The sequence below is a fragment of the Fistularia commersonii genome, chromosome 9 (assembly GCF_037954325.1).
Source record: "Fistularia commersonii isolate RoL2024-O1a breed Wild chromosome 9, RoL_Fcom_v1.0, whole genome shotgun sequence".
In the NCBI taxonomy this organism is placed as follows: Eukaryota; Metazoa; Chordata; class Actinopteri; order Syngnathiformes; family Fistulariidae; genus Fistularia; species Fistularia commersonii.
In genome coordinates, this window is record NC_141292.1 from 11563442 (window position 1) to 11588527 (window position 25086).

At 37.9% G+C, this 25086-nt stretch overlaps 1 protein-coding gene across 6 annotated transcripts; it reads left to right on the forward strand.

The window, feature by feature from the left end:
- Positions 1–644: 644 nt before the first annotated feature.
- Positions 645–24090, forward strand: hook3 (hook microtubule-tethering protein 3). 6 transcript variants are annotated; one of them, XM_086152493.1, is made up of 25 exons: positions 645–793; positions 5485–5570; positions 5884–5956; positions 6252–6302; positions 7393–7525; positions 7620–7687; positions 7906–7968; positions 10652–10735; positions 11278–11340; positions 12265–12428; positions 12532–12672; positions 13004–13091; positions 13390–13503; positions 14378–14488; positions 14790–14874; positions 14992–15061; positions 17452–17592; positions 17895–17982; positions 19681–19715; positions 19883–19965; positions 20057–20157; positions 20255–20359; positions 20555–20626; positions 21001–21137; positions 22839–23004. In XM_086152493.1, the coding sequence occupies exons 1-25, from the start codon at positions 734–736 to the stop codon at positions 22852–22854; spliced, it is 2232 nt and encodes a 743-aa protein (XP_086008619.1). In that variant the 5' UTR covers positions 645–733; the 3' UTR covers positions 22855–23004. The 6 variants fall into 6 exon arrangements, with proteins under 6 accessions (XP_086008619.1, XP_086008623.1, XP_086008622.1 ...); XM_086152494.1 differs by having other exon boundaries at positions 647–793; positions 21293–24090; XM_086152497.1 differs by lacking the exon at positions 11278–11340 and having other exon boundaries at positions 21293–24090.
- The last annotated feature ends 996 nt before the right edge of the window (positions 24091–25086 follow it).

Here is a 25086-nt window from a genome sequence, read left to right on the forward strand (position 1 = left end):
ATTGTGGCATATGCCATGGGATGTCATTCAAGTTTATTCTAAGTTGCTGAACGACCTCGCCACGTTTGTTTTCAATCACCAGTTCATGTCCAAAGGCAAGCAGCATGCATTGCAGCAAATGCCTCATTCCAAACGAGAACTGGTAGGGTAAGTCTTTCCACCCTGGTGTTAAATACTGTGGCTGCTTCACACACACACTGCATAGCCGCGATGAAGATGCCTTCTCAACACATTCGAAATATGACAGTGATTTATGATTTACTGCAATCACTGCTGCGCACAGCTGAAGAGCCAAAGTTTTTTTTTTTAATAAAACTGGACAGGGAAAAATTAGTTGTATGTTTTTGTTTTTTCAAAAATGATTTTGCAACTGATATATCACTCACGTGTGTCCCCTCGCAGATGTGGACTTTTCCAGACTTCGGTCTTTGCAGTTTCTCATCGGAGCTCACACAATCGCCATATGTGGATTCGACGTTTGTCCTACGATTTCAAAATTAACCCCACTCCATAACCTGTTGCTGTCCACGCAAGGCAGTCGTGATCAATTTGGGTTTTTTAAAAGTGGGTATTTCTCTTTAAGCGCCTCGCAAACCCCGCCCTCCCGAACCTCCTCTGCGGACGCCAGCCGACAGACTGTGAGCCGCCCAGAGAGCAAGAGATCTCGGGAGTGTGTGAGACGACTGCTGATCTCAAGCGCAGTTCATCACAGAAAAGCGAATTACGTGAGGTAATGATGAGTACAACCGAGTCCCTGGATCGGATGGAGCTTTGCGGAAGCCTTTTGACATGGGTATGTTATCAAATACCACCTTTTGGCCTTTTTTTTGGTAAATGAAAGAGGGCTGTCTGGCGTCGCTGCTAGCTAACACTGTAGCTAATGCTAGCCCGGGGAGGTAACGGTAGGTGGCTAAAGGAAAATGACACGGGCTCACATTGGTTACGTATGCAGGCCAGCTGTTTGCTGTTTAGCTGCTGATGTGTTGTATGCTAACAGGCGCTTGGACGGGCGAGACTGTAATTTCGGCCCTCGCTTCGGTTACTTAGCTAGCTGTCAAATCATAAACACCGGCCGGATTGTCATAAATACGTGTTTCCTCCCTTGTGACTGACAGCATACTCTTTTTTTCAGTGTTTCTCATCTTAAATGTGGAATACGCGGTAACATTAGTCCCCCGCTTTTCGATCGCTTCGGGATACAGAGATCCACACAAATGGCTAAAAGCATCCGATAATTGTATCATGTTCGATTTGGCTCTTGTTGACATTGTAGAAGTGTGAGCTAGCTAGTGGTGAAAGGTGAGATGTGGATGAAACCAGCCGGATCAACACGTCGTCTTCGTCGAGGTTTCACTGCGTTCTACTGGTCAACAGTTGATACCGTCCACTTGTTTTGGCTGATGTTATTTCTGCTTTTGCGTAGATGGATGATGCCGGGGGGGTCGGGGTATGTGCTGCATTGACTATGACACATTCAATGTTTGTGTCATCATTGCCCAATACGAGAGACCACTGGCGAGGGGCTCAGAATTTATCTCTGAATTGCAAAGGGGAAAATCTGCAGATGATTTGAACGTCTCTTGCACGTGATAATACCCCAGTTTGTCGTGCATAACTTTCTCTGATGTCCATAGATGGAAATTGCCAGAGTGCTAGTAGTTTTACTACAAATATGTAGAACAGGCAAGTTGTCCTGCTGGGGCATAGTCATGTGTATCATTACATGCAATGTAGTCATTGACCCGTGAAAGGCAGCATGGACACTGATAATATAAAACAAGTTTGCATTGTTGCTCACAAACAAACATTCCCTGCAAACCTGTTAGTTATAAAGTCCCAGGATGTGACTTCTCCTGAGATAAAGTTTGGAGACATGCCTTTCTGCTTGACTGTGTAATTGATTTGGTATATAAGATCTCTGCTGCCACTGATAATGAAGATGAGGGCTTTCAGATAAAGCAATCATTGTATCTCACTAGATTTTTTTAGGACACTCTTCATGTTGTGATGAATATAAATGTTGTAACAATCAAACAGCATAATTTTGCCATTCACGATGTCAATATTTTGATCCATTGGTGTCATCCCTGAAGTGGTCCATACATATTGTATATCATAAACAATATTGGTGCATCCATACAAATCATACAAATGTTAGGTCAAACAATGATGCCCACTGGTTAGAACCCTGTGCTTATTCACTTTGACTGGTTTCTCCATAGCCTTCCTTTTTCGGTTTAGATTAACAAACAATATAGTTTGTGTAACATTCTGTTTGGTGGAGTTTCCTGGTGTCAGACTACTTTTATAGAATGACCTGATGCTGTTAAATGCTTGGGAAACTAGAAATGAAACTTCTAGGCAGCAGTGTCAGCCATGCATAGTCTCCCTTAATTGTATTTTATATTGTACATGTCTTTGAATATACAAATGTTAAGTATCTGACATTCAGTATGGACAGCAAAGTCAGAATTTCATCGAATAGGGAGACATGTTTCCTCACAGAATCGATGAAGAGGATAAAACAGGAAACACAAAGGTCTGTACAAAAGATAATATTTTTTCTATTTGTTTTAAGTAGTTATTAGCAGCACAACAACTTTAAATATTAGATTTTCTTGCAATAATGAAAAGAGAAAAGGAACTACTATTCTAGAAAATGCCAAAGTAGTTGCTGATTTGGTTAGTGTATTTGCTTTCAGCTTTAGCCTAATCTAATATAAAGCATCACTTCCCTGACATGTTGGAAACATGTTTATCCTAAAGCATAATAAATAATTTAACTCCCATCAGTTCCTGAAAAAGGTCACTTAGAGTAGTTGTAGCTACTGTGAACCAGTGATATTAATATTCCACGCAGCTTAATTCATCTCACCTGCATGGGTCCGACAACATCAGATGACCATGTGTTTCATCTGAAGGCCCTCAAGAGTTAGATAGGAGTTTTTTTTTTGTTTTTTTTTTTTGTGTCATGCTGGTTGTGGGCCATTAACAAGCTATAGCTACTGACTGCTATAGAGAAGAGAGACGCAGGGATACAGTGGAGCCTTACTATTGGCTGCGGTTTATAAATGTATCAACCACTGTTAATGGAAACAAACAACCTTTTTGTTTATTTATGTCTTTCCTATCTCTTAATCTGTCCTTCCATATCAAAACATTGCCAGTGGCCTAATGATATGCCACATTTGTTGAATTAAAATTGATCATGTAAATTCAATCAATGCCTCATTTCAATTTTTATTAAAAATGGGTGAAAACAATGTGTGTTCAGTACAGCAGAAGAGACAGGGCTGTTCCTCACAACATGTTTATTTACTTCGCTTTTGTTTTTGTTTGTGCTACTAGCGCTTCTTTGGGCAACAGCTTCATGATACTTGACTGAGTAACACAAGTGTTTGGCAAGATGTTGCCAACCTTAGACTCACAGCTATCCATTGCCTCCCGCTTTGTTTTAAAAGAGCTGAGTGCACCTCAGCTCAGAGGTGCCTTTTTGATGGACAGATACTTCATCCTTACTTTTCTGTATGCTTAAAGTTTTAGACGGATTTGTATTGACTGGGTATTCCTTTTTGCATTTAACATAACCAGTTGCTGTCCAGTTGGTAATATAACCATCCCTTGGCAGCAACAGCCTCTCCTGTGCCCCTGAATGTAGCCCTATAGTGAAAACTCTGTTATATCATTGTATAGTTTTATCTGCCAACATTATCAGTAAAGAGGGACTGGGCCTGTTTCAATTAAACTTTTTTTTTTTTATAAACAGAAAGGGCATAGTGGGTTACAACAGAGAGGAAAAAACAGTTTATCTGATGAAAGATGATTTTAAGATAATTGGATGTAATGAGAAAGTTTAATTTTGGTCGGTTTAAGGTAATTATCATAGTCCACTAGCTCTTTCAGGTGAGTGGTGTGAATGATATGGAATATCTTCACAGATCTTGCATTAGTTTATAGCTGCTTTAACATGATTCTATTTTATCATTTGAATTTAAACCATGTTATGAATGAATGAATGAATGAATTTTATTTAAGGACAGACAGTACAGTGCCATTAAACATTTCAGCATAAAATGCGATATGAGAAGATGGATGTACCAGACAGGCTTAGCAGAGTTGCTATATTGCACCCGGCTGTCCGTGGGTGGAGTAAATGTACTCCAGTGGGGAATAAAAACAATTAGTAAGTAGCTAAAACAGGTTGAAGACAGGTTAAAACAGGTTAAAACCGGAAAACAAGTTAAAACATGTTAAAACCAGTTAAAACCGCTTGCTTGTGGTTAGGGCCGTGATCAGAGGTTCATATCATTCTTTTTTTTTTTTTTTTTTATTATGTGCAAAAGCAAGGCGGAAGCATCAAGGAGGCTGGCGGGGCAGGTCGCTAGACAGTTTGGCTCGAGACGGAGACGGTTCTGGCTTAGTGTTGGCATATTTGTTTTCTTAGCAGGAGCTGTTTGGTGGCTTCAATGAAGCTCCGAAGACTCAAACTTTTAACTCCTAGGGGCAGATTGTTCCAGAGTTTTGGGCCGACGAAAGAGAGCGAGTTCTGACCGAAAGATGTTTTTATGTTTTATGACACTTGCTTTTTTGATGAACTGTAAAAAGAATGAATATTTTATCCTAATGTCATTTTTTCCTTTCCCTTTTTGGTGTCTGTTGGGGCATTGTAGTGCAGCGGTAAAGAAAACACGAGTGATGATTGTGTAGTCTCGTGTCCTATGCACTTGTCGTACCTGTGTCACAAAAATGGAAAGTGGAGACTGACTTGTTGCAGAGGCATAAATGTAAACATCTCCTATCCTCTCTTCACATTTCCCGCATTCCTGCACTAAATTTTCATTCTTCTGGTACAGACTTTTGGCAGGTTCACTCACTTTGGTCTGGGCAACAGACTTCAGCCTGGAATAAATGCATAACTTGTAAAAAAAAAAAAAAAGGCTTAAAAGGGAATGTTTAAAGGACCGGTCTGAATATTTGTTCTGGTAGGCGAAGAGGTATGTGACTATACAACATACAGTATATTAAAATTGAAGTTATGATGTTTCTGTGCTTAAAGTTACAGTGCTGTCAGTTTAAAGGTATCCTAACTTCTTACCCATAAACTATATAGATTCAAAGTTCTCTCAATGTATTTAAAGACATTCACCTTATTTTACTCTGACGTAAAATTATAAGTGTATTTTTTTTTTTTAATTATCGGTAAATAGTTCTCCTTTCTGAGGAATTTGAAGTCTATAAATAAGATGTATTTAAATGCAACTGGCTTGGGCATTATAAGTTTGAATGAGTTGAATGCTTGAATGCAGCAAGTCCATCTTTTTGCCCGTCATAAGTTCTGTCGAAATAAATGCCGTGTGAATAAAGTAGTATTATTGTAGTATCTTTAACGTGTTTGGCAAGTCTTACACTGTACTTATTTTTTATGTATATCTAGAAAGTACTGCCAGCACTTACTTTTGATATGTGTGTTTTGTTTCTGTTTAGATACAGACATTTGGCGTGGAGGCCCCATGCAAGACTGTAGAGGATTTAACAAGTGGCGTTGTCATGGCCCAGACGCTACAGAAAATGTAAGCCTCCATCACTTAAGATGTCAAGCAAAATAACAAGTTGATTTGCTTCCTTGTCATTTCATACTGTTGGTGGAGTACTTTGACATGACTGAAAAAAAAAGTATATAATCAGTCCAGAAAGAAAAAGCACTCAGTGTTATTGTGATGCAAAAGTAAACATGTTAGAATTTTTAAAATTGTACTTGGATTACCACGGAAAGACAAACTTGTCTCTCTTTTCCCTCTATAAACTGTTTTCAAATATGTTTTTATTAAATACTACAATTCTCTGCCAACAATACACGCACTGTTGTCTCTCTTTGTTTTCTAGAGATGCTGAGTATTTCAATGATGCTTGGATTAGTAGAATAAAGCCAGATGTGGGAGACAACTGGAGGTTAAAGGTAGTGACCAACTACTTTTTTTAGTGTCGTCAATTCATGATACAAAATTTCTTTTGTCCATCAACTAGATGACTCATCATAAATGCTCATGTTTGTGAAAATTTCATAATTAGAAATAGTTGTGAAAAACATCTGCCATGGTATATGTAACTAATTTCTTCGTCATATTTGAAATTATAGCTTTAGTTAATTTGACTTGGCCTGTTGAGTATTGTTTCTATTTTAAGTTAAGGATCACTGATGTTGATCGAACATGTTTTCCACTGTATTTTCTGAAATCATCTTTTTATTTCAGATCAGCAATCTGAAGAAGATTCTGAAAGGAATCCTGGACTATAACCAGGAGGTATCAAGAATCTGTTGTTTTGATTGTGATATAATTATTTTTTTATTTTTCCTGTTTATAAATGATTAGTTCAATGAACTTTGAAGTGTCTTACGTTCGATCTTCCTCCAGACTTATTGCTACTCATCACGGGCATGTTCTAATGCCGGTGTTAGCATTCAGTGTTGCCTCTGAGTCGCAATTTGTAACATAAAGTGTATGAATTGAACAAAATACTAGCTTTATTTTTGTAGACAAATGTTATCAAATTTTCCTTTGAGGCTGAAACTTGCAGGAAGGGTTATTACCATAATACATGTTATTACAACTGTAAACCAATATTTGTGTTGTAATGTGCGATACTATTGCTTTAGGGGCCTTGTTTCATTCCTAACCCAAACAAACTAATAAGGTCACTTGCCATGTGTACATGCAGGGCATGCAGCTAACGTGATTAAAAGCCTGATCAGAAAAGAAATGCTTCATGGAAACATGCCAATCAGACTATCCAGACCTGGTCCTTCGGATCAATATTTCCTTTCAGTCGAGACTAATGGGTTATGACACTTGATAAGTCAATCAGTATGCGAGGCCCATACTGCACATGTCAGTTACGTCAACCATCCATCAGCTTTACAGCAGCTTGTGGAGAACATGGCAGGCACTACACAAAAGTGTTCTGTAGCTGAATACAAAATGTTGTCTGAAAATAATAAAATAATTCAGAATTGTTGAAAAACTGGACTACATAGAGACCAAAAACTCCCAGCTGTTTGTTTGTTTTGGAAGTCACTTCTGCTCCTGTTTTCAGGTTGTCAGCCAATGCCGCGCATGTCTAAACGATTTAATCTGCTCAAACGCGTGATGTAGGGAAGCGCCTGTCAAAATCTTATCAACTTTTCTAGATTCCTTGTAAACATTAAAGTTCTGATTCCAATTGTAACCAGGCTGAAGAACTGTCGCGCATCGAAACACGACTTCTCTTAGCATCTTGTCAGCTCCCCTCAAAGCAAAAGTTTCTAAATTCTAAACCCAGCTGCACATTTAATTTTAAAGACATAGGGTGTGGTGTTTGGTTTTTAATCTGGCAAACTCGTTTGTTCCTCCTTAGATTCTAGGCCAACATATAAACGATTTCACATTACCCGATGTGAACCTTATCGGGGAACACTCTGACGCCTCAGAACTTGGGAGGATTCTGCAGCTTATCTTGGGCTGTGCAGTCAACTGTGAGCAAAAACAAGGTACTGGTATGCATAAAATACCATGTCTGTGCTGTGTTATGTTTTACAATACCATGTATCAACCATCTCAAACTTTTCCCCATTTGTGTTGTAGAATATATCAAAACCATTATGATGATGGAGGAATCTGTGCAGCATGTTGTCATGACAGCGATCCAAGAGGTAGGTGGTTACACTGTTCAGGGTTGAACATTAATTAAATATGGAGATATGCATTGATACAGCAGAACGGGCTTAATTAGTAGAAGAATAGCAAAACAAAATTCATGGCTGTTTAATTTTATTGCTGAAATGTGTTTTTAATAGTTTGGCAAACTAGTGCAAGTGTCACACACACACAAACCTTTCATCTCTTCATGTACTTTCTCGTTTTTCTTTAGTTGATGAGTAAGGAAACACCAGTGACGGGAGGAAATGACTCATACGTGGATCTAGACAGACAGGTATGAAGACGTCACAGAATCCACCCACTATGTATTTAAAATCTGTGTGGGATCTTTTGACTGGGACCGGGTACACACCAACTTAGGGTTTTTCAACCTTTATTGTGGTATGGCACGATTTCTTGGATGAACAAAATCACACACCATACCCCCAAACAAATATGTTACAAAATCATACTCAAGAGCATAGTTCATAGTTAAGCTGCCATCCAGAGGACTGGAAGGGAAAATCCCTTATGGTACACTGGAGTGCCAGGGTACAGTGGTTGAAAATCCCTACACTGACAGGCTGATGGAGGACTACTGGAGTTGAGAAAATAAAAAAAAGCTATATCACAAATTTGTTTGGGCCCCTACATTAAGTCAACAGTATTTAAAGATGTTACACAATCATGTTTAACAATAACATGTTAATTTTACACATCTACATTGATATCTAGCAATATGCAATGCAAGCTCTATCTTAGAACACTGTTTTCAGCAGTTAATATCAAGTGAAAATTGTCACAGTTTTTGCATTGACGTCTTGGAGAAGAATTCCTTCTGGCCACAGTCTCATTAAAACTACAGAATGGCAGTGACATTTGATCAACAGAACTGAATAAAAGTTACTGACAGTCCTACAATAGCCATGCAATGGAAGAACATTCTGAATTCATGTTACATTTTTCAACCTGCCTTATCTATAAGAAATTTGAAGTCTGTCACTACTGTATAGAAATTTGTTTGCATGTCAATGCTCCAATGCAAGGAATCTTCATAACTCGTGATCCTCATGTAGAACATGTATGCACAAGCGATTTCATGGAATTGTGGTGGGATGCTAGTATTTGTACATATAAATAATATTTTAAATATATATTAGTTTGATTAAAAACAGCAATGTTTTTCGGTCAAGCGCCACCACAATACCAATTCACACTGATAAGGAAATTGCCATTACAGATTCTAAATTGCTGTGTATATCATTATCTTGTTTTTTTTTGGGTAGTCATCCATTCATAGTTGATATGAATGAATTTGCTTCTGCTTTAAGAAATATTCAGCTGTTGCTCAAATATAACCAGGGCTGATGTGCAAGCTTATGCTCAGCTAATGTTCTTTATCCTTTATTAGCCATTCCTTTTCACAGTTGGTCACTGAAGGGTTTGCTGTAAATATTTTGCCATTTGAAATAACTTTTTTTTTTTCTGAAATTCTCTTCTTTGACAATATATTGTATCCCTTTTATTGATGATTTTGCAATGAAAGAAAGTTTGTGGATGTGGAAGTGTAGGAAAAGGAATGTAATTTTTGCAATGTACCAGGCACTGTTGTCTGCTTTTTTCCTGAATACTCAAATGAAAGAAATCTGGTACTCAGCACACCTCTTTTTTAAAATCATTCACCCTCGAGATTATATAGCGCAGACCAATGCAATCTGGCTTCTGCTGATTTTTATTGGTCTGTCACAGAAAATCTGGGCTTAGGTATATTGTCTTTAAATATGAACCAATAAATGTTCCATGCTGCACTGCCCTGCAACAAGGGAAGTATCTCCTTGCTCTCAGCAGTACAAACTTGAACGTCATAATGGAAGAAAATCTTTCACCTTGAAAATCCACCCCACCCCACTCTGCTCTGCACAAATGTGCAACCTCTTGTCAACCTCTTGGGGGCAGTCTAGTTGTCTCAGAAAAATGACTCTTTTATCACAGAACTGAATCTTCCCCGCTGTTCCAAGCTGCATGCACATGTTTATTCACCTCTTTTCCACACTCTCCATTGCTGGAATGCTGAACTGAAGTACTCAGTAACCCCCCAACCTTCTTTATCGGTACTCCCCTTAACCCCACTCTGTGTGTCTCTCTTTCACACACGTACTCTGTCTTGCTTCAGCCAACCCTCAGTCCTCCCACAATGTCATCTGCAAACATCATATTCCTTGGAGATTCTTGTCTAACCTTATTTGTCAAATTATCTTATCATCTGAGCGACTAAAAAGGTGCTCAGAGCTGATCCTTGTAAAAATAGAACTCTAAATGTCTTCCATGACTTGGGTCTCAAGTAAGCGATACTATCTGTAATAATGTCATTAATGGCTAAGGTAAGTACTGCATGAGATATTGTATCTTACCTTATATACATTAGATGACAATCACTTTATACCTTTGTTTGTTTGTATATGTATCTGTATGTCTGAGCCTCCTGTGGCCACAGGGAGAGACTAGAGGGCAGGTTTATTTAAGGAAATGTTCTTACGATGAGCTGCACCCAAAATGAAACTAAAGTTAGTTTGCAATGGAACAGGTGTTGGTTGTGTTGCTGTATAAGGTTTTCCATACTCTCAAAGTATTACTTGAACCTCACAGAGTGAAATACACAATAACCTCACTGATTTGGATTATAGACCTAACTGGTTGGGAATATATTGTAGCAAAAGTTAAATCAGTGATAGAATCTTATTTGTATTTCTACCCCAACATCCATTATCATTACCAACACAAACAACAATACAGAATGTTATCTCATTCAGACCTTGCTGCTGGAGAGGGGGTTCTTGTTTAAGCAGTAGTCAGACTTCTTTTTTTTTTCTTTTTTTTTTACAGTAAGATGTGGTCTAGATTCATAATTACTTTTTTGTAGTGGGTGAGTGCAATGTACTTACTTACTAATTTTCTTTTTGAATCTTGTTTCCACCCAGCTAAAGGAGACTGTCGAGGAGCTGAATGACGCTTTGGCAACGAAGGAGGAGATTGCACAAAGGTGTCGTGAGCTTGACATGCAGGTTAGTTTATGCACTCAGAATCTCCTATTTAATACCAGTGATTACCATGTTTGTCCATTAAAGGCCTGTTGATGATGTTAAGTCGGCTGAATCAAAGTAAATGTAAAGTGTTGGTGTAATACTCATTTAAAATCAAGTATCAACCTTTCCCTCCATTCAGTCAACTTGAATGATATTGTCTGCTTGGAGTAATACATTATACACAAATATGAAAACCATTAAATGTGAAATATATCATTATAAAAATTAATCGAAGTGATTATTTAAGAGGTTAGAGGGTAAGTAATAAGGTAGATAAATAAGCCCTTTTTACCATGGGTTGACCTATGTATATAGAGATGGGGAGAAAAAAAAACAACTTATCCTTAATGATGTTTAAAGACTCAGTTTTCTCCACTGTTTTGCTGCACTTTTTTGAACATTTGTGTCATAGTTCATATTTGAAGACTGTATAAGCGCCTGCCATTTTAGGGACTTGTGTGGCTTAGACTTGTTTCCTCTGGTTTCCTTACTCTTTCAATACTGTTTGCCTTGCTTTAAAGGCCCTCCATGTCCAAGAGGAGCGTGATAGACTGAGGTTAGAGTTTAATGAGCTAGAAGAGAGGGTAATTTCAATCTTTCTTCCCTTCTGTTTTCCATCCATGATGTCTTGTGTGTCAATCGTCATGGAATTTTTTCAGTCTGCTTGCTTCAGATTCCCCTTTTTATAACTTGCGTGTGCATGTATATGTACACATTTGTGCACAAGTGTTTGTGCACATGTATGGTCAACTTGGGGCGCACCAGCCACAGCTGTAAATTTGTCTAGGTGTGTAAGATGCCCCCCCCCCTGCACTAATACCCTTTTGCCCTGATGTGTTTCATGCCTTCATTCAGCATGAATAGAATAAGCAAAATAGGCAAATCCATTGCTTTAGTCCAAGGAAGGGGTAATTAATGACAGAATTGAGAACAAAATAAACAACCAAAAATCATATCTACTAATGAGATTTTTGCTTGCAAATGGCTTTTTGGACTGGTTATAAATTGTATAATTAGCGTACATTAAAGAAAACTGCAAATTGAATATTTCTTGAGTTGCACTTGTATTAGCCAAACTAAAGAAACAGCTGCTGCTTGCTTGGTGTTGATCATGTTGAGAAGACAACATCAAAGCATATATTGCCCTCTTAGCTACGCTAGATGCTCATTGGTTTGTCTTGCAGAAGTTTCTTTGCTTTACTACCAAGATAGACATTGCAGTGAATTGTAAACACCGTAATGGATTGATTATATATTATTGTGCTTTAGCTTCGATTTGAATGTGGTTTAAGGTGCTTTAATTTGATTCTCTCTTGTCTCCCTTATATCTTATCAATACTCTCTCTCTCTCTCTGTCACCCCTATCTCTTCTTTCACACTGTTCTTTGCATTTCTGTCCTGCTCGCAACATGGTCCTCTCACTCATCTGTCCTCCTACTATTATCTCATTCTGCTCCCTTGCTCTTTTCTCTCTGTATTTCCATTGTTTGCACTCCCCAATCTGCCAGGTGGCAGCCTTGCAAGAGGAGAAGAGCAGTCTGCTCGCAGAAAACCAAGTTTTAATGGAGAGACTTAACCAGTCGGATTCAATAGAGGACATTAACAGTCCTGCAGGCCGCAGACACCTCCAGCTGCAGACACAACTGGAGCAACTACAAGAGGAGACTTTTAGGTGCGGAAGTGATGTGATGTGGGCCACAGAAATGGGTCTAATTCACCTGCTATCTAACACCTTGATGGTACTAAAAGGTCTTTTGTGTATCTGGTTCTTTTAGGTTGGAAGCAGCAAAGGATGATTACCGTATCCGCTGTGAAGAGCTTGAAAAGGAACTGTTGGATGTTAAGTCACAGAATGAAGAGCTTGCGTCATTAGCAGATGAAGCCCAGTCTCTTAAGGATGAGATGGATGTCCTCAGGTAAACAGGCTTAGTGCACTAAGATGACACGATTGATTCTTCGGAACAATGAGGGACCTTTTTAAACCCTAGGAATTACGTATAATAAGGGTGTGAATTTTCAAAATGCATATAATATTCTGATAAATAATGAGGGCAGAAAAGAAGTAAAAAATGGTGAGTAATATTACAACAATCTGGTAGATTTTGGGACTTAAAACCATACATTTTGTTAGTGAGATTTGTTTTGGGTTTTCCTTCCTTGTAGAATTCTAGTTCTTTATTGTCCAGAAATAGATTTTACAAATAAAATAAAGCTAATCTCAGACACTACGGTCTTTTCCCCTCTCAGGCATTCATCAGACAAAGTTTCAAAGCTGGAGGGAACAGTTGAACATTACAAGAAGAAGCTGGAGGACATGGGGCTTCTTCGGCGACAGGTGCAGCACACTTCACATAGAAACACGCTTACAATTTCATTTCTTTTAACTGTCCTCATAAGGCACAACGTTTTGGTTTCAGTTAACAGCTAGCTCATGTTGATAACTCTCCAATGTAAAGAATCTCAAATAGCAGCCAAATCATATTACAGAGTATGTATTACCCAGCTGACAAAAAGATATGTAATGAACTCAATGACCAAAATGAAAATGTATTTTGTTTAATGTTGAAGTGTTTGTATCTGTGTGACATTGAATCAAATGTACAAAAAGCAGTGCAAATTTTATTGTTTTGTAGACCAAGCTTTTGGAGGAGAAAAATACAGTGTTAATGCAGACGAATGTCAGCTTGGAAGAGGAATTGCGAAAGGCTAATGCTACCAAGGGCCAGCTGGAGACATACAAGAGACAGGTACACACCATTTTGTGCATATGGGTGACTACCATCATTGCTTTACCCATTACTAATTTAACGTATTTTGCAGACCATAAGGCGCACCGCATTATGAGGCGCAATATCAATGAATGGGTTTATTTTCACACATAAGGAGCACCGCGTTTTAAGGCACATTATAAAACATACAATATATAAAGCGAAAAAAAAAACAGTTTAGTTGAATTCTTTCGCAGTTGCGCTATTCCCATGATATATTGCGTGACTGATGGCCTTGAGCTTGAATTCTTCATCATAAGCATGTTTCCTAAGTGCTATTTCTGGGGGTCTTCATACACAAAAATGTACAGTGATATTATGCTGAAGCTTAGCACGTACCGGTAATACAAAAAGTGGTGGAGGTAAGTGTACTACGTACTCTACTCTGATTGGTTTATCGTTGCCAGCGATAGTGGACATATGAAGTTAGTGTGAGGTTGGAACAACATTGTATTCCCACTCTACATTATTAGTTATCTAACATTGTCTGCAACCCATAGTCAACCAAGGACCACCTTTAAATACAACTTCGCTGTGTCGGGGGGAATGGGCCGACAGTCAGTCACGGAGAGCTTCTCTGTCGCTTACCAAAGTCGCACTTAAACATTTTGATAGATTTTTGAGCGCAGTGTGCCACATAAAATTGGTTCGAGGTCAGTAAGCACAACAAAAAATCATACATAAGGTGCACCGGATTATAAGGCGCTCGGCCGATTTTTGAGATAATGTAAGGATTTTAAGTGTGCCCTATAGTGTGAAAATATGGTACATCCAGGACCGGAAGCTGAGGCCCGCCCACTTTGATACAAATTTCACTCACACTGTGGATTTCTCTATTGAACTATGTGCTCAGGTGGTGGAACTTCAAAACAGACTGTCGGAGGAATCCAAAAAGGCCGACAAGATGGAATTTGAGTATAAACGGGTCAAAGAGAAAGTGGACTCGTTACAGAAAGAAAAAGATGTATGTACAATTATTTCACAAAAAAAGACAAACATGATTTTTTTATAGAAAATCACAATTTTTTGTCAAATTTGAATCAGTTGTTTCATGGCGTTTTACAGACTTTTCCTGTCATCCTTTGTTTCTATACAGTATGACATTAAGGACAAACACTGTAATTCTTCTGCTTTTAAGTAATTTTAATTGAAAAGTTAGCTAAGTAAGAGGTGACACTGCTTTGTCAACCGATCATACAATCCTTGCAGCTTGCAGTCTTTACTTTCAGCTTGACTTAACTGCATTTTTCTGTTTCCCTGTGAAGCGAATGCGAACAGAGCGAGACTCTCTAAAGGAGACCATTGAGGAACTCCATTGTGTTCAAGCTCAGGAGGGACAGCTTACATCAGGTAAGATGGCAGATAATTGTCGCTGACTTCCAACCTTCTTTTTGAAGATTCATACAGCAATGTTCCTGTTCATTTCCAGTTGGTCTTAGGTCAGCACAATCCCCTCTCTTTGTCTAGGTCTGTTTCCGTTGACCAGTAACGATGGCTCTGACTCATTGGCCGCTGAGATCACCACTCCAGAAATCCGGTATGTTCTCTTGTTTCTCTCAGCTTTTGTCATCATCCAAGATATGAATGAATATTTGAGACATCACAGTTGAGGAAGAGTCCAATAGCACAAAAACATATGTTAGGGTTTGGGATACAAACTAAAACATGTTTTACCCTTTGATTTAATAGGATCTGTCATTGGTACATATTTTATTTCAACGATGGAGCGATTCATTTTCCAGAGACTTGCCAACTTAACTGTTTTGCTCACAATATGTATCAAGAAGCTCTATGGGAATATTGTCACATTTTCTCTTTCAAAAGATGGCTGTTTCTGATATTTCTCTCTCTTTAACTATGCATTTCAGTTAATTCACTTTTTCAACTTTAAACATGAAGCCAGGGTGAAAACCAGAGCCTTTTTTCTATTAGTTTTCTAATGGTGGTGTGTTAAAAAAACATCTGTCCTTTTGTAGCGATTTATGTAATAACTGTCCTTTAAGTCGGTCCAACATTTGCTTTTCAAGACAGCTGGATATTTACTGTGAAGCCCATTTGGATTTTTTATATCTTGACTTGGACATTTGTGGCTTGGATTAAAATCATTATCTTGCAAGTGTTACTAATGCCGCACAATTTGGGCAAATAGGTCTCTGTCAAGGTCCTTTCGACCTCCAGAAAGACAGTAAAAAGTACCTTGTGGGTTCTAATTCTTGTTATCGGCTTTACTTCAAAAAGTTCTGCTGAATCCAAAACTGGTGATCAATAAATAAGAAGTTCACATCGCATCAAATCAGGTGTCGTTTATGGATTTCGAATGACTTAGTGTTGATTGTGTCTGGAAATAATTAGCTACTTTTCAAGTTGAAACTTAGTTCATAGGGCACTCTCTAAAAGATAGAATTTAGATTGGATGGATTCACTTTGATATTGCTCAAGCATCTTTACCTCTGTCTCAGTATAAAACCCAGCTCTTCATGTTATTTTAGTGTAAATGTCTAAGGTCTCTATAAGGCTCTCAGGAGACTGAGAGACAGATCTTAACAACCTCTCTGATGCCTTCCATGCTGGATCTGTGACTACCTGCTTCATAACTTTCAAAGCCAGTAGCTGCCCCCTTAATAGATTAATTTTTTTAGGATAAGATTGACAGGATAATAAGATTGTATAGTACCTCACTCTAAATAACATTTTAATACTTAAAAGAAGCCTGATTTGTTTTATTCTTTATTTTTCTTTGGAACTTGTTCCATACACTTCACTTTCTTGCAGCTCCTTGTGAGCTGATTTATTGGTTAAGATACTCGTGAACTTGGGAAATACACAGGCCACATTGAAAGCAAAACATTTTCGGAAGCAGTTTGAAAATATCAATAAAGTAAATCCAAATGTTATGTTTCTAAAAAAATAAATAAACAAATCTTGCTACCTTAGCTTTTCTCTATTGTCTGCCTTTTACCCTTTTTAAACCAACTAGATGTCATCACTCTTTTTTTTTCCTTTGCTTGTATTGAGGAGACTATTCAGGATTGTGGTCCTGTATCTCTTCTCCATTTTATGATGCACTGAAGGTATATAACTGGGTTAAATCCCTTTTTATCTGGGTTATATTTCTGCTGCTGGACCTTGAATCATATATCTCACCTTTAGCAAGCCTTATTGCTTTGCACATAAATCTCATGGGCAACCTTGTTGACCCCATTCTGCTTGAGACTGTAAAGAAAGGAACGAAAATTAACAATTTCATCACTGAAATAAAAAGTACAATTGAAAGTAAAGCATTTAAAAATGGCTCAGAGTACTTTACTGCTTGAAAGATGTGAAATTACTCATCATGGCTTTGTATTACGTGCGACTACTGAAAGTGTTGTTGCTGCAGCTGTTTAGGTAAAGATTCATGGTCAGCCATGGTCAGTCATGGATTCATGGTGTTTTGCATGGTTGAATTTGAGTTGTGTAAATAATTAAGTTTAACTTTTCCAGGCAGGATGATCATTTCTGGTCAACTGGCTGATTATCACCCAAATATCAAAGAATAGTGGATTGTTTTTCCAGTACTCAGATAATAAATCTATTGTAGTTGCATTGAGTTTTCTAGACTAGTTTTGTTATTTCAGGTTTAAACATAGGGGGCAGTGAAGCCGCTTGCTTGTGTGTGGTAGTCGGTTATCAGGATTTACAGACAGAGATGAAAAATATAGATATACAAGGAGCTGCACATGTAATTATACATTCACTGTGTATTCTACCTTTATCATTAGCTTATGCAAAGTCAAAATCAATCTTAGAGTTACAAATTGACATTAATTTTCCATGGTGTTTCTGTGTGCATTTGTTTTTTTTTTTTTGTTTTTTTTTTTTACTGTCGGCACTCCTTTTTTTCCACTGTATATGAATGAATCATTTCCTTTTCATGTCTTTTTGCAGAGAGCACTTAATCCGTCTCCAGCATGAGAATAAGATGCTCAAGCTGGCCCAGGAGGGGTCGGACAATGAGAAAATTGCATTGCTTCAGAGTCTACTGGAGGACGCGAACAGGAGAAAAAACGAACTGGAGACAGAGAACAGGTCAGCGGAGACAAAGATGCATGCTGTAGCAGTGAGAAATCTAACCTCCGACAGAATCATTGCATCTGTTTAGAGAAAAATACTAGCTTTTCACATTTGTCCAGCACCTTCTTTGACTCAACTGCTTATCGGTTAACATTTTACAGTTTGTGCATTCCAATTGTTGCTTATTAGTCATAGATCTACTGGGCAGCTATGATGTCTGATAAAAAACCCAGTAAGCTTGTTTCCAAATAATTTTTTTTATCTCCCACTGTGAGACATGCCACTTGCATGACTGTTCTTTGTGTTTTTTTATTCAGGTTAATTAATCAACGGTTGATGGAGGAACAGAGTCAAATAGAGGAGCTGCAGAAGACACTTCAGGAACAGGGCTCCAAAGCTGATGATGTATGTAATAATGATTGTTCTTTATCAAACACAAACTACACTCTGTTTTTTTTTGTTTGCAATGTCAGTGTCTTGAACATCTGAACAAATTTCTCAATGATTATTTAGGTTCACATTTTTTTCCAAATGTGATAAAATAACACTAACAGTCTTGTTACATTTTGGTTCCTAAGAGAGCGGTCAAATTGTTGCAGTGACTCTATTCATTCTCTCTTTAATATTAACTGTCTAAAACTAATAATTTTTTGCTAACGTTACACAGTTTTTACTTTACATTATAAACATTAGCTTTAATTGTATCGCGTACACGACAATATTTTTAAGGCTCTTATAACCCTAATCTTAATTGAGGGTATGTTTCTAACATATTTATAGATTCAGTATCAATCACTTATTTCACTCATTTAAATTACCTTTGTTGCTTAAAACATAAAAGGGCAAAATTTTCACTGCCACCTTTTCTGCTATCCTCCAAGCTAATAGGAGGCTTCTGCATGGGATGAGGAGTTTTGAAGTATCTTCCAAAAGGTTTACAATGAATGTTAGGGACCATGCAGGTCATTAGGTCGTTTCCATGCAGCTTTGCTTGTTTCAACAACTGACTGTTATCACAAATGGTATAATTTTATCCCTTCTTTAGGGTTTGTGTTTTTGTTTGCGCTAGCTCGCATGTTTTTCATAAATCATCCCCAGACTTGCTTTACCGATTATTCTTAGAATGACTGGCCAGTCTTTTTTGAGCTGTCGTTGCAACATTGTTTGTAAAGCCAGTTATCAACTCAGAAGGAATGCAGAGAACAATGCACCTATTGTCAGATAATATGAGATCTATATTTTTTTTAATTCACTTTAGCTCTTTTGTACAGCCTCTTGATATCAGAACCCGATTGCAGTGTTTAACTGCCTTTAATTAAACATATATACGGTGTCATTATAATATTGTGTATTTTGTAGGTGTTTATAGGCCATAAGGTGCAGTTGACAACACATCCTTGATTTTAAAATTGCATCACACAATCATCCATTGCTGTTGACTTAAGTAGCATTTTGATTTTGAATTGGTGTAAACAGTTGTGTTAATCTGGTGTCAGCCCCCTTTGCTTTTCATGAAATGCAAATATGTAGTCAAACTTCGCTCCTGGTTCTTCCTTACTGTTATCCTCTGGTTTACAAACCTCATGAAACGCTATTCCAAAATATGCATATTTTAACATGGTTGCAGGTACACAGCAGGACAGCATGCAGGCTCCTCCAAAATTGCTGAAAATTTGTTGGATTGCAGCTGTGATTGTTATTCTTTTTTTGTGAAAAGTCAACTAAGAAACCGAGTCTTTGATTTAATGCAATAAAATGAGGATGTGTTCTCATTTGTATCATTACACCTCCCTCTGTTGGAGTCCATTTGAAACTGCCTCAGATTAGAGACGTTTAATTACAGTTTGTTGTTCAATCTTTTGAAGCCTGACTCTTAAGATCATTACATCAAGTGAGGAAATTAGTTTTTCAAGCCCCCTAGCCTTTTGTCATTGTGAATTAAGTGCTGCTTGTGCCAAATAAAAATCTAGGGACAAGAATGGCTTACAAAAATGGCCTCGAGTAAGAAGGAACTGTGGCTCCTGCATTTATCCACTAGTTGTTGATTGAATATCTCAGGATTCTAAAATGTTTTAATACCAAATATTGATTTCTTTTTTTCAGTCCTCCCTAATGCAAAAGAAATATGAGGAGCACATGTAAGTGATGTTTTTCTAACCTTTTAACTTTGTTTGGCTGAGTCAGGAAGTCATTTACTTTGAAAAAAACGGCAATCCTTCTCATTATGTTTGTTTGCTTTTTTTTTCTTCCTAAAATGTCAGCGAAAAAGCTTTTTTGACATTTTCTCATTTCTGTTCCTCACTAGGGAGAAACTGCGAGAACTAAACAATGAGTTACTGAGGAAAAACACCATCATCGATGAGATGGAGCCCAAGTACAATGCCAATTGTAAGTTGGTTCTTCCTCTTAACATTACTTATAGTTGTCAACTTTTAATATCAAGTTACCACAGTAAAACGGTTACTATGTTCCCTGTTAGCTCAACGAGTGGATGAGTTGGAAGAGGCCTTGAAAAGGAAAGATGAAGAAATGAAACTGATGGAGGAGAGATATAAGAAATACCTTGAAAAAGCCAAGAGTGTAAGTATATCAACTCTGTGTAGGACTTGGAACCGTGATAAATGCTTTTGTTGCAGGATAGCAATTCGCAAAATCAAACTGAATGTTTACCCCCCAGGTGATTCGGACACTGGACCCCAAGCAAAATCAAGGTTCAGGTCCTGAAGTTTTGGCCCTTAAGAACCAGCTGCAGGAGAAGGAGAGAATGTTGCACTCGTTGGAGGTAATCGTCCATTAAATTCCCGAAGCATGTGAAGAAATGAAATGTCCTTCCTGTCTGCATAACAAACTCAAAACCGATGGTTTGAGTCAACACACGCTTGTTGGAATTTGTCAGTGCAGAATGTGAAGAACGTCTTTTAAAAGGGCGTCTCTGTTCCTTTTGCTCGGTTTAATTGCCTTTATTTCTTCTAAACAGAAAGAAATGGACAAGACAAAGAGCCAGAGAGATTATGAGGAAAAACTGATCGTGTCAGCCTGGTACAATATGGTAAGAACGATGCAATATACTACATTTGAACAATAGATGGCAGCATCTACCCTTTTTCCATGAAGACCATGAAATGTTCCCGGGGTAAAAGGGTTTATCAATTAGTTCGTTAAATGACTGACAGTCCTGTGTTTCAGCTGATTTTCTCTTTCGTTCATCACAATTTGCCACGGAACTAGATTTATTTTTTAATGGCACCATGATGTCTTTGTCACTAAGCTTGGTCTTATTTGCCTGAACTTTGTGTAACTCTCGCGTATACTGTAATGTGCCATTGGGTCTCCATCTACTTTCTGTCTTGTTATATTGATTATAACTATCAGGACCGTCGATAATTCCACTAAGGCTCCTTTACCTCTTCATCACTCTCCCAGGGAATGACTTATCAAAAGAAGGCAGCGGAAGACAGACTTGCCAATACTGGCTCAGGACAATCTTTCCTGGCCAGACAAAGACAAGCCACCAGCTCGCGTCGCTCCAATCCAAGCCACGTCCAGCAAGCTACCGCAAGGTAGATGGCTGAAAGACACAAAAATACACCAAGCTACCTTAAATCCCTGAATTTTTTTTTTTTTTTTTATAAATTAATTGTGTCCTTTTAGGCACACTATTCCAATTCACTTTATGTTCTGCCTATTGATTTTCTTTTTTTCCCTTCCTGATCAGATCCATGAGGTAGAGAAGCCAGGCAAGGCTGCCAAAATCTTGCACCTCTTTTACTAAACATGTTTTCCCCCTACGACTCCTGTGATGGCAGACTTCTCCCCCTTTTCACACCCCAGCATTATTTATGGGGTCTGACTAATCACTCCAGATACCTTCTGTTCCCCCTCTCAACCACTAACGGTCATGAAACCCCCATTTTGTGGCAAACTTTTAAGTGCTCTTTTTATCTTGAGCAGAGAAGAGCCCCATCTTTGTTTAGAGAATCGGCTTTACATGTTCATGCAGTATTTATGCTCATGTTTATCTGTTGGAACAAATAAGATTCAGCATGTGTTTTGACCGGAGGCTACAGACTTTCTGTCATAACTCTTCATGATGCAGTTTAAAGGAGATTAATGCAATTTTCAGTCATGTATGTCAAGATTATGAAATGTATTGTTATATTTTATTGAATAAGGAAGCCCAATATCCTATTTGTCTTGTTTTGAGGAAATTGGACATTTATACCACAAAAAAAAAACAAAAAAAAAAACAGGACAAATGTATAGTCATCAAATGTCAAATGTTCCATTATCTGAAAAATAGGCTTTTGACCCTCAGCTGGAAAATGTGTAGCAATAATCGTGAATGGTATTCGCCTCCCATGGCTCTAACAAAAATCAACCACTGTAAGTGAGTGTTGAGGTGATTTATCAGGGTAAGGTTTCCCTGTATTTTCAAACAGGGTTTTTCACATAAAATCTACCATCCCAGACCAATAGATGGAGATCAGTGGCTTTGCTTACATGGGAGTAAAAGAACCAATATATTTATATCTGTGGATTTTAATAGTAAGACACTCAAGCTAATTTTCAGTACTTCTCATGCAACAACTCATTCCCTCATACAATACAGCTGCATCAGATGTTCATTTCTGCTCCAAAACCTCTGGACAAAAGGTGCAAATTGATATGAAAAGGATTTCAAACTCACCTCTTGTGAACTTCAAAAGATGTTGAGATGCCACTTTTGAAAATTGTAAAGGGTTGGTTTTTGCATTTAAACCATTTTTAAACACAGATGATCAAATAGTACCATATGGTTGGTATGCAAAATCAAATTCAAGGGGTGAGGTGTTACTTGAAGCAACTTTTGAACAAATATCCAAAATCCTTATATAATTGTCCAGCTGATGATCTGCCAGGGATTAATATGCACAAAAACAAGCAGCCACTTTGCTTTATCAATTTAAAAAGATTAAGTTCTTCGTCGGAGATGAGTTTCGATAAGCACAACACAGCATTAATCCTGACACTTTAAATAGGAATCTCTTCTCTAGAGCTTCGATCAGCCTTTCACTTCTTCATGTTCTACTGTCTTTACATTGTCATTGATTTTTAGCTGCTATGTGATTTTTTTTTTTTTCAATTGTTTTGCCTCAGAAGCCCTGAAATTAACCATGTTTATTTTTTTTCTTTATCTGCGTTTTTTTTTTTTTTTTTTTTCCTTTTTTATTTGCTAACATGCCCTGCTGTCTGACCACTGTCTCATTCTGCTCCCTCAACAGCAATATCACTGCATGACTGATGCGTCAGTGAGCTGGCCCAGCCTGCCACAGCCTGGCCTCTCCCTGGCTTATACTGGCCTGTACCAGGGCCAGGCTGAGACACGCCATGCATGAAATACCTGCCCGCCTACTGTTTGCATGACCCTTGCGTTGACTCAAGCCTGCGAAACACCCAGTACGCCGACAGCAGCATGAGCACTAACAGTTCTCTGCAGTGTCATTCATCCTTAACTCCCAGGCGAGCCTCAAGGAGAGCCGGATCAGAAAAGAACAACTTTACTCTTTAATGACACTAATCCCTTCCTCTGATTTTCTTTATTTTTTGTTTCCTATAACCTTCCTCCTCTTATATTCTCCATGGATTTACCCGCTTGTGCATTAACACTGCGTCGCATCCGTTACAATTCCGCCGGTCACACAAAGACCCAAGACAGGCCCAGAATATTGCAGTACTGTCATTAAGCCAATTGAAAGATTGGTCTTCTCTGTAATATCTGTGTGTAACTTCATGTTTGCTCGCTGTTTCAGGATACCTCAAAGGCATATTTCCACATATCTGTTTTTATTCACACGCTCCTCTGAGAAGTAAGCGAGTGAGTGAGCGAGTGAGTCGCATTGTAAGGTGTTGCCAGCAAATCAGTCTTAATCCCAGAACAGGAAGTCAGATCCCACCTTTTTACATCCACACCCATTTTGTCACCTTAGAAATGTATAAACCCGAATTAATAGCTCACCTTGCTTCCCCCTGAATACATGTTGCTGATTAGCAGCCTGGGTGGACCTATACCTATAAGTATTACATTATTTTGATGAAAAGAAAGCTAACGGGGCCTTGCAGTCTTGCCATGTATTGCCACTGGACTGTAGGAGTTTCGGTTGTGAGAATAGAGCAATAACAAATTGGTATTTTACAGGATTGAAGACCCAGTTAAGTCTTCTATTGAGTATTCCAAGATAGAGCACCTCAAGGTGAAACTATCCGCAATGCAATGTGCATTTGATGTAGTGTTTTGGAGCCCATATGCATCCCTAGCCGACAGTGTTTTTTTAACTGGACAAGTAAGTTTCTCTCAGCAGAGCTGAGAGCCGGAATCCTCTGCAGCCCGTTTTTGACCACTGGTTTGTTTTTTAACCACTGCAGATGCACTGCAAATTGGTAGGATCCCTTTCAAAACTCCATTAGTTCAGTCAGACTAATGAGACCAGAAGTCTTTGGGCTGACCAGTTGAATGATGTGAAATTGGGAAGAAAATGGAACTTGCACAAAATATCAGATAGAAATGTATTTAAATTATTCAACAGTGTTTGACCTAAATCAGAATAGTTTTATGAATATGGATGAGGGCATTGTTAAAGGAAATTGCTCCCTCACCTTGCGGAGTTCACGGCAATGCAAGTAATTGTAGTTTTTTGTTGTCATAATGTACTTTTTTTTTAAGCAGTTTCATGTTTAGATTTTATTTTTAGGGCCCATAAAATTCTTTTTGTGGAAAGATAAAGTTGTAAAATAATAAAAAAAAAGACATATGCATGTTACAGGCATAAATGCATATATTTGTATTAAAAAAAAAAGAGAAGGTTGATTTCCTCCAGTTTAGTGCCTTTGTTAAAATACAAGACCATCTGGTCCTCTTATGATTGAAGGCCGCAAACTCATCTTGAAGACCAAGTTTTATTTTTTGCCTGGAAAAGTGAAAAAAACAATAATAGAAGAGCTTCAAATTCTTTCACACACTTTCTTAAAAAAGGCAGTTTGGACTTTTTTAAGCCTATTTTACTCATTGTGTTACTTTGGTTACAATTCATACAGTGCTTTTTTTTTTTTTAATCTTCTAACGGTTATTTATTCTTTCACCTCTTTTGCAGCAGAGTTGTATTCTTCTAATTGTTAGTATTATCATATCACTTAAACTGTTACAAATGATGCACTTTCCATCCCAAAGTGTTAAACGCTCCTCTTGTGCAACTTAAGGAGGGAGACTTGTTACAGTGCAGTGCTTGTCTTCTGCATGTCTTCTGCAATCTAAAGAAAATGTGGCGAAGGCCCATACCATTTAACTTTCTTTAAATGATCTTTCTTTTAAATAAAAATTACATTTCCAACAAATGAGGCAGATTTAACATTTTTCTCATTTTTACTGGATTTGCAGTGGCCCTACAAATGTCGTTATCATGTAAAACCAGTGCTTTCTTTCTTTCCATATATATACATATATATATATGGGTGAGTGTGTTTTTTTTTTTTATA